The 10,568-nt window shown below is 38.1% G+C and overlaps 1 protein-coding gene across 1 annotated transcript; it reads left to right on the top strand.

The window, feature by feature from the left end:
- The first annotated feature begins 5,343 nt into the window (after nt 1-5,343).
- gfi1b (growth factor independent 1B transcription repressor) lies at nt 5,344-10,261 on the top strand. The gene is made up of 7 exons (XM_004538434.5): nt 5,344-5,590; nt 5,789-5,889; nt 6,193-6,372; nt 7,766-7,980; nt 8,132-8,269; nt 8,665-8,830; nt 9,658-10,261. The coding sequence occupies exons 2-7, from the start codon at nt 5,796-5,798 to the stop codon at nt 9,834-9,836; spliced, it is 972 nt and encodes a 323-aa protein (XP_004538491.3). The 5' UTR covers nt 5,344-5,590; nt 5,789-5,795; the 3' UTR covers nt 9,837-10,261.
- The last annotated feature ends 307 nt before the right edge of the window (nt 10,262-10,568 follow it).

The following is a 10,568-nucleotide window of genomic DNA, read 5'->3' as shown; positions in this document are numbered from 1 at the left end:
TCTTCTTGGCTGCAGTGGTTATTATTATATTTACATGCTTCCAGCTCCCGTTTTTGCTCGATGACTGCTCGTACCTTTCCACTCCCCTTTTTCTCCCTCCTAGCGCTCACAGACACATAACGTGTATGGTAGTCCATTCTCCCTGCAGCACGGACTACACTGAACATGATGCTACATTCTTTAGAGCTATGCTTGTAGCATTCTGCCTGTTAGCTTAGCACAACAACAACAACAACGAAAAGGCGCTCTCTCACCCAGGAAACACACAGTCGCAGAGAGAGAGAGCGTCGCCCTGTAACCATGGCAACCGTAACGCTGCCGCCTGGAACAAAAGAAGTTAGCTGTCAAACAAAACCCAAACAGTCCTGACCCGCGACAAAATGAAACAGGAAAGTACCCCAGTGTATTCCATTTATTTCAACAAAGTAACTGTATTCTGAATACCACCTTTTTAAACGGTAACTGTAACGGAATACAGTTACTCATATTTTGTATTCTAAATACGTAACGGCGGTACATGTATTCCGTTACTCCCCAACACTGTGTATATATATGTATATATATGTATGGAGGGATGGATAGATGTGTTACAATGTACATGGTATGAAGGTATGTTATGAATATACTATAAGTATGTACAGGCTCTAACTGTAGTGAGTGTGCAAGCTATGTACAGGCTATGAACAAGTATACGTATGGTTATAAATATGAAAAGCTATAGCAGATTATAAATATATAATTGCGAGTATTAATAAACAGTGTAGAACTATAAATATTGTCTTGTACAGTATAATTGATTGTCTATACAGCATTTACAGTAGTGCAGTTGAGATCAGTGAGATATATGGATAAATTATACAGTAGTTATATAAAGTGCCAGTAGTTGTAGGTGGTGGTCCAGTCCATGTTATTATTGTGTGTATGAGGGTACAGTAGGCCATTTGTTTGTTTTTGTCCATTGTGTGTATGTTCAGTTATAAAAGAATAATACATAAAGAATCCACACTATCTGTCTCACATATTGTAACAGGTTAACTCATTCATAGTCATTTTTACATGACAGCAAATGAAATGTCACTGCTGGAATGACATGACTGAGTAGACTAAAACTACCCAGTCAGGGCATGGTGGTTAATGTTTATTACCATCACTGTAAAAATCTTTGCATTTCTTCATTTCTTCATTATTTATTAATCTGTCCTGTGACTGGGAGTGATGTAGTGCAGAAGGTGATCGGATGTTTGTATCTATAGTATGCAGTGTGTACAACACCAGTTCCAAAAAAGCTGTGATGCTATGTAAATGTGAATAAACAGAATGCAAATCTCATACACCCATATTTTATTTATATCAGAGCACTGAAATCATATTAAATGTTATTTCATGAAAATATATTTTAATGTTTTGAACTTTATGGCAGCAATATCTTTCAAAAAGAAGTTGGGACAGGGCAACAAAAGGCCAGAAAAAAAAGAGATCTGGCAGCAGATCTGAGACTTGACTGGATACAAACTTTCTCAGAAGTAAAGATGGACAGACATTCACCAAAACAAAAAACAAAAAAAACACATCTACAAATTGTGGAACAGCTGGGAAGACTTTGACTATCTACAGCACAGCATATAAGACACCGTAAATAATAAAGAATAAGAAAATCTGGAGAAATCTCTTGGACATGCTTGGCATCAGCCAGATTTAAAATACAGTAGTTAGTCTGGAAATGAATCAACAGTGAAAGGTACAGAAATGTTTTAGAGCAAAAAATGTTGCTAGAACAGCAATTTTGTAGGGAAGGACCTGTATATTTAAACAAGATAATATTAAAGCACATACTGCATCTATTCTAACGGCACAGAATTCATAGCAGCAGAGTCTGGGTGCTGAACTGGCCTGCCAGCACTGCAGACCACTGATTGAAAATATTTGCATTGCTGAGCAGATAGGTTTCTAGAATCTAGAAGATGTGTATGAATTGGTCTCCTCAGTTCTCAGATGTTAACGGACTGTTTTTAGATGAAGAGGGGATGCTTCACAGTGGTAAACATGCCGCTGTCCTAACTTTTTTGAGAGGTGTTGATGCCATCAATTGCAAAAATAAAATTTTCTTTAAAACATTTATACATTTTCTATGTTCTGTTGTGAATAAAATGCAGGTTTGTGAGATTTTCATACTTCTATTATTATTGTTATTATTATTATTGAGTTTGTTTTGTACAATGAAGTCTACTCCAAATGTTTTACTGATGTATTAAATTTAATAAAATGATATAACAACACACACAATACACACAACAAAACGTAATCAGAAAAACTTACACATTCAAAAATAGATGTTCAATTTAATCTGTTTAACATCTGAATTACAGTTTTTCTCGATTGGTTTGGCTCATTTCTTGAAACCGAGATGACATTCTCAAAATAACATGGACAAATCTCCAAACCACCTTGCAATTGTTCACAACAGAATGTCATTTTTCATTGGTTTTATCAAATTGCAAATACTTTAGCACATGTCTCAAGTGACTCTGTGCTTCTTTTCAAATGATTATGTACAAGTAGCTACAGTTAGCACAATGAGCCCACATTTAACACATTTTCCAAATTAATAGATCTTGACGATCTAAACTGATTAGTTGATTTTTCAGTGAAATGATTACTCACTCCAAAACATATCAGCATGGTTTCATTGTGTAAGTCATCATATGCACAATTGTCTGTTCAACTGTCAAAATTAGTCAAAGATATAATACCATGGAAGAATATCTTGGAACATTTGATAAAGTTATGACAGTACTTGACAATCAATCAGGTGAAATTAGAACTAACGAAGGAGCAGTTTCCCACATCTCAGATGACCAATCAAACAGGTTGTTTAGATACCTGACAGGTGTTGTCTATGATTATGGCTGCTGCCAAATGTATATAGACAGAGCTTGGCCCGGGGCCAGTTTCATTTGCAGTGTGAACATGGAAGCACCTCGCCAAGTACAACAGCAACTTCCTGCTCGAGGAAGAGGAGGAAGAGGAAGAGGAGGAGTGAGAATGCGTGGAGGAATAGGGGGAAGAGGCCGAGGAGCATGGAGGCACCATGATGTCCCAGATGAAATCCGGGCCACCCTTATTGACCACGTTATAAACCATCGCCTCACAATGGCAGAGGCAGGTCGCCGAGTGCAGCCTAATGTGCCTCGGTCTACAGTCTCCTCCATCATCCAAACCTTTCGCAGGGCAAACAGGTACAGAACTATGCTATTGAACTATTCAGTGTTGGTGTGTGTGTAGGCCTAGAGTACTGTAATATCTTCATGTGATGTCATATGATACTATAACAATGACAAAGAAAACAAATGGAGAAAATACTGTGAATAGTATTCCAGTCACTGTGCAGTGCATCACACTTTTAGTACCATAAAACAGCAGTACAATTACATTGGTAACTCATTTCATAACAAATTTACAGTGTTGACCTTTGACTTGTATGTCTAGGATTGGACGACAGCCTCAAGTGGGTGGCAGAAGAAAACTTCTAAATGAACAAGAACGAGAAATATGCAACATGGTCATTGCAAATAATGCCATCACACTGAGACAGATTCGTAATGCAATCCTGCTAGACAATGTAATGTTCCAAAATATAAACTCTATCAGCATCTCTACAATAGACCGGGTATTGAAGAAACATCAGATGACCATGAAACAGATTTACAGGGTACCATTTGAGAGAAACTCTGACAGAGAGCAGTGCGTCGATGGCCAGGGGGATGAGGATGGTGGCCAGGAAAGAGAGGGTGACAATGGCGACCACTGAAAATATTACTGTACTATAGTTCTGAAACTTTATGTACAGTATGGTAGGCTAGGGTTATTTGTGGGGTTTTTTGTTTTTTGTTTGTGTTTATAACTGTTCACATTTACAGAATCCTGTATATGTTTTCTTTTCACAGTATGTTCTCTAATGTTAACATTTCTTTGTACGAATGACAATGTTTACAGTTTCCTTGAGTATGAGTGGTTTATTGGAGGCTGATTTTATTGTAAAATCTTTTAGTTTTATTCATAGTGGTATTCTGTTGCTAGACCTGTGCCTCAGTGACAAAACGTCTAAGCATTTTGACTTGCAGTGCTTAAACAATGCCAAAGGTATAATGCATTTTGGGGGCATTGACTATTTATATGGGAAGGATATTTAGTTTTGACACATGGATAAACTCTTTTGGGAGAGATATGAGCTTTTGCAGGGGATCCATGGTGTTGTGCTAAACCATCCAGGTTATTTTGACAAAAACACTAAATGAATGCACATGTGCCAAGGCACTTGAGAAGGATCTGTGCTATTTTGACTGTACTGGCCTTTTATATGGAAAAGGAATCTGCTTTTGAAGCATGGACGAAGAGTTTGGGGACAGATATTTGATTTTGCTAGTGAGCTATAATGTTGGGCAGAACTGTAAGACTGTTTGGCCAAATGACCTTATGGTTTTGAGAGTGTCATCTCGGTTTCAAGAAATGAGCCAAGCCAATCGAGAAAAACTGTAACATCCGAATAAAAATATATGATCCTCATTGAAAATGCACACGTTATCCACAAGATGGCGCGCTCGCATTTCTCGCCCTTCTCCACAAAACGTTTTCTCCCTCCTTCCTTTAATCTGACGACAGTTATGCGATTTAATAAGCTGATATTTTCATTTCAACCAGAAAAGCCCAGACCTCTCACATTATAGGTCTCCTGTCATTCGGACCTCCTCTTGTGTGAATCTAAAACAGACTGCCGGGAAATCTGTCATACACGAATAAAGACAAGCTTCGATAAAAGTACACAAAAAGAGTCAACACGGTTAATCTCCGGACTGGTTTGGTGTGTGTATCTTTGGAGGTCCTTCAATCTCATAGGATCTTTTAGCCGTTTAAATCTTGCACGCAATCATACATCTTTACTGCAATTAAATCCTGTAAATCAAACACGGAGCGATGAAAATATTTATTTATTAAATTAATTCGTTTTGTAATTTCAAATTCCAGTTTATATTTATTATTTTAAGCTTTTTTTTATTTAGCTGAATTTGGTTTTGCTTTGCTGGTGACGGTCGAAGTCTAAAAGCCTTTTTAAAAAAAGAAACAAATAATAATTCGCCGAGCATATCACTATATTGGTCTTTTGCCTGTAAACCTACTGCACATATATTTTACCTTTAGTTCCGGCATTTTTTTTGTTGTTTTTGGTCCTGTGAGTACTGTGTGCTTTGTATAACTGTTCCTAAGGCCCTGTGTTTTTCTAAGCAAATTTCCACCTGCCGTTTGGCCTTTTCATTGGCTAAAACCACAGTCAGATTCCGCTGCGAGATTGAAAATCAGGGAGGGGGGATGAGCGGGAGGTATAAACCTGATAGGTTTACACTGCTTTTCAAAGACTTTTGGAATCGACGCATCTCTCCTCTGAAACTTGTTTTTCTTCCAGGAAAAAAAGGAAATATTAACTGGGTTATTTTTCTCCCCGTTTGCGTTTGTTTTCGTCTCTAGAAGCTGCGAGGAGCTACAAAATCAGCAGGAGGACTTTTTCTTTTTTCCTAATCTTCGCGGATTTTTAACGGTATGAAATAATTAGACGCACTGAAATCATTTCATGTGAAGCTTTGAGATCATTAAAATTCAAATAAGAGGAGAATTTCCGGGAGTTTAAGTGTATTTATTTATTGTTATACTCTTGACGTTGACGTAAAAGCCTACGTAAAAGCATCACCTTTTTAAAAAAGAAATTATTTTTAATTATTATACTTTTCCGGTCTAGGATCACCATGCCTCTGTCGTTTATGGTAAGAAGCAAAAAGTTCACTTCCTACAGGCAAAAAAATTTCGATGAGGATGACTCGGAGGCCTCCGCAACATCTGGTAAGTCTTTAAAAAAAGAAGTGAGTTGATCTGAATAGGTGAAGAACGGGGCCCTATTAAAATAATTAAATGAAATTACTGCTGCGGGATGTAACTGCTTTTTATCGCAACCCCAAATCTCCTTGCCGTCTTAAACAAATTTTTATTTGTTTTGCAAATTAAAAATTAAAAAAAAAAAAAACTTCTGATGTTATTTGTTGCTTTTTCTTATTAAAGAAAATACCTAATTGAACAAAAGAAGATATTAATTTAGATTTACTTTCTCTCTAATCAACCGAACTTCACTTTGTTTTGGATTTGCAGAAATCCCAGCAGCCGTTCAGACCACAGACATTTCAGACAGGCCTAAGTCAGAGGGGCAATCTTCCCCTGAAGCCCCCCGCTTACTTACTAAGGAGGAACCGGAGCTTGAATGTCCCTTACCGCTTCACCCAGAGCCAAGCAGACCTCTCATGACTCAGACACAGCCGTACTACCTGCCAGGTAAGTTTAAAAACTTGCCATCTGGAAGTCAAAAGACTAGGCTGGAATAGAGACTGCATATCAGAGGTGGAAGTAGACGTGGCCCATTAGTTTTGGAAAGCATTTTAAAGCTTCAAAGTTGGCATTTTGACCACAGTTTTATATATTTATTTCTTTATTAAAGATTTGCATATTCGGGTTGAAAAAGGGTTAAAGGTTATTCCCTTAGACTGAGTAGCTAACTAACAAAACACTAATTTCACTCACAAAACCTGAAGTAGAAACTCTTTGGTCTGTACCACATGGTTATCAATCAGATTATTAATCAGACTGCTGTAACTGAAGAGTGTAACTGCTATTCATAAGCTGGACCTAGTTTTTGTATTATTTTGACTCTGACATAATATTTTGTTTGATGTGTTTTGAGGTAATTTGATTTTTATTTTGTAACATTGTAATGGTGTGCAGTCTTGGCCAAGTCTACTCTGAAAAAGATTTACTCTTAAGGGATAAATAAAAGTGTTTTTTTTAAAAAAAAAAAAAAAAAAAGAAAATTGTTCCATTAATGAGCATGAAAAAGCACTAACATCACAAAAGCTGTCTGTGTGTCAGGACAGCAGTCCAGTTAACCCCAGTATATAGGTGAATGCACTGTAAAAATATTCAGCTCCATTGTCAGCATAAAGTTTTAATATCAGTTGTTAAACATGTTTTTCATGCTAGGAGGTATCCAGCACTTCCACCTTGGCTTTGTTTTTCATGTGTAGAAGTTTCTGTTTGCACTGGCATTCCACTCAATTTTGCATTACATCTTATCCAAATAAGAAACAGATATGTACACCTTTAATGTACAGGATCCTTTTTGTTTTCAAGAAAAATACTATAAGGAAAAACAGTAATATTTCATGCTTTCATGCTGAAATAGAATTATAGCCTTATGTTTACATCTACGAGATTGAGAAAAAAATGACATGGGTGTGATTTAACAGATATAAAGCAATATATTTTTAGGCTGGATTGGCCCTTTCATGTCTTACAGTGGTTTGCTTCACTGCCAACTATTTTCTAATTAGTTGAATTTTAGGTTAGCTGAAGCTTTTTAACTTCTGCTACCTAAAAGAATCCAACATATGTGTACTGTTGTTACGTGGCAGCCATGTCATCTGATGCATGCTTTTAGAGACTATTGGTCTATTCACAGTTAAAATCATTAGAACTCGCTGAATTTCAAACAATTTTCAAGCCTTTTTAAACTATTTCCAATGAACCCCAGCTCAGTCTTCATAAACCTTGTACCATCACACTGAAAAAATTGTGCTACTAGAAAAACACCCCTGATGCAAACTTTTTAAAAAGGCATCTATAACAAAGATAAGATATGCTTTTTTTTGTCTCTTATGTGTGCGCCCTTTAGAGCCTCACTTGGCTGACTTCCAACCTTATGCCTGGGAGACATTGTCTCCTTCCTACAAGCTCCGTCAGATGAGTTTCAGCCCCACAGTGCTGCAGCATGCCAGTAACCTGTACAGCACCAACATCAACCGTAGTCCTCAGCCTCAGCAGCCTCTAGACTGCAGCACTCACTACTCGCCTTCTTCGAACACCTATCACTGTATCACCTGTGACAAGGTAGGTACCGCAGCTTAGGCCAAGATCAAAGGCTTAAAACTGGTTGTGCAGCTCGCGAAGCTGTTATGTCAGGTGCAGACATATTTCACGGCTTTCACTTTGTCACTTTGACTCCACTGACGAGTGCAATTATGGGCGAACTGTGTTCTAGGTATTTTCAACTTCCCATGGACTGGAGGTTCATGTCAGAAGGTCTCACAGTGGAATGAGGCCGTTTGGCTGCAGCATCTGCAGAAAAACATTTGGTCATGCTGTCAGCCTGGAGCAGCACATGAACGTCCACTCTCAGGTATACTGACGAAGCAGGAATTATTTCAGTGTTTAAAGAGTTTAGGGACCTGAATATGCAGAGGACAACACATCTTGGCCTTTAAATCTTTAGTGTGGATTAGGCTTCAGTTTTTTACTCTACTTGTCTGATATGCTGACAGCTTTCAAGATTCATGCTTACATTTAGTGAACACAACTATAGTTCCTATTCGTAAAATGCTCTTGATCATTTAAAGTAGAAACAATGAAGGAAATGTGAACATATACATTTCCTTTATTACAATTTTCCCCATCAAAAGATCCCAAAAATCTACTAAAATTATTGGAATGAACTTTTAAAGACAAATTTTTTTCTGACATTTATTCACTAACTGATTATTGTGCCTCACTTTTTTTGTCTTTGTCCTTGATCAGGAAAAAAGTTTCGAGTGCAAGATGTGCGGCAAATCCTTCAAGCGTTCATCCACGCTCTCGACACACCTGCTTATCCACTCCGACACCAGGCCTTACCCCTGCCAGTACTGTGGCAAGAGATTTCATCAGAAATCTGATATGAAAAAGCACACCTACATACACACTGGTAAATGTCTTAACATTCTCACAGTTTGTGACCATCAGTGTGACCCTGCATATGATCCATCTTCAGCAATCACCTGCTTTCCAGGTCAAGCATGTAGGGACTATTTCTAGGAGTAATATAACTGCTGATAAATCAGAAAAAGAAGCTTAAACAAATATCCTGTTGATTTGCATATCTGGGTTTCCTCTTCACAGAGCTCTGTAAAAGGAACTTTAGTTTATATTTGTTGCCAGTATGTCTCTGACAAATCTGAACAATGGCCTGATTCTTCTCTCATGGTTTTAATGAAAAACGTTATCTGTATGACGAAAACGCTTGGCACCATTTTTGGTAATGTTGGAAAACCTGATTTTACCAAAGCGGTGAAAAGAAAACTATAACAGTTTTATACAAATCACTTGAAAATTGTCCAAGTTTTGATTGTGCAGATCAGGGGTGTCAAGCTTAAGGCCCAGGGGCCAGAGTTGGCCTGGCAAAGACTCCAGTCTGGCCCACTTGACAGGTTTGGGAAATATGTATAAGGGCATACATTTTGGATTTGGGGAGTTGTGGGGAGTGAGCTACTTAATTGTACTGACAGATTTCCTTCATTCACTCCAGCAGTATTTCTTTCTCATGTAGAAAAACTGAGATGCATTGTGGACATTGTGCTTCTTTTTCTCCTGTAAAATGCTGTTTAAACTGACAGAAAGGGGAGTTTCACTGGTCCAATCCACATAAGACGAAAGCTGGCTGTATGTGGCCCATGATGTAAAATGAGTTTGATATCCCTGGTGTAGATTTCTTACGGCATGTGTTCTTCTGTGTGTTTCATTTTCTTTTTGTAGGTGAAAAACCTCACAAATGCCAAGTTTGTGGCAAAGCTTTCAGCCAAAGCTCCAACCTGATCACACACAGCCGGAAACACACAGGATTTAAGCCCTTCGGGTGTGACATTTGTTCAAAGGGCTTCCAACGCAAGGTTGATCTGCGCAGGCACCACGAGAGCCAGCATGGCATAAGCTGAAGAGGAAGTGTTTTCTTTCTTGTTGTTGTTGTTGTTTTTTAACCTGTGTGATAAATAATATTTAACAATATGCTGACACTGGGGGAAGCTGTAGCTCAACTGGTAGAGCATTTTCTTAACATATCACAAGGTTGAGGGCTCAGCCTTTGACCCCTTCGAATGCTGAGGTGTCCTTGGGGAAGAGCCTCTTGGCCTACAAACATCTTGCACGGCAGCTGTGTGTGACTGTGAATGGGCACATGAGAAACACATTATGAAGTGCTCAGTAGAACCCAGTTAAGGTTAAAAGGCACTATGTAAGTTACATTGAAAGAAATCTTTCAAGATATGAATGAATGTTTATTCTGATGCACTTTTCATTGTGTTGTTGCAGTGTTACAATGTTCCATTGCTTAGAGTCCAATAAATATTGAAGCAATCTCAAATGTCTGTGGTTGTTGTTTTTGAATGAGGCAAAATATAATACTTGGTCCTTTGTCACCCCACAGTAAAATACACACATAGTGTGATGAACATTGTAACATACTTTCCCTTCCTGACTGGTTTATTCTGCTTTTCATAGTTAGAAACACATACAGGATGAAACTGTGACTCAGGCCCCAGGTGGAAATCTCTCGCAAGACTAGATATAGTGTGTAGTGGAGTTATCCTGCATTCAAATAACACCCAGAACATTATGCAAATCCAAGCGCAGGGAGCCATTCGTTCCAGAGAGTCGACTAGAAAGCAGCT

The sequence above is a fragment of the Maylandia zebra genome, linkage group LG7 (assembly GCF_041146795.1).
Source record: "Maylandia zebra isolate NMK-2024a linkage group LG7, Mzebra_GT3a, whole genome shotgun sequence".
Classification (NCBI taxonomy): domain Eukaryota; kingdom Metazoa; phylum Chordata; class Actinopteri; order Cichliformes; family Cichlidae; genus Maylandia; species Maylandia zebra.
The sequence above is the reverse complement of the archived record's forward strand: the minus strand, read 5'-3'. Positions and strand labels throughout refer to the sequence as shown.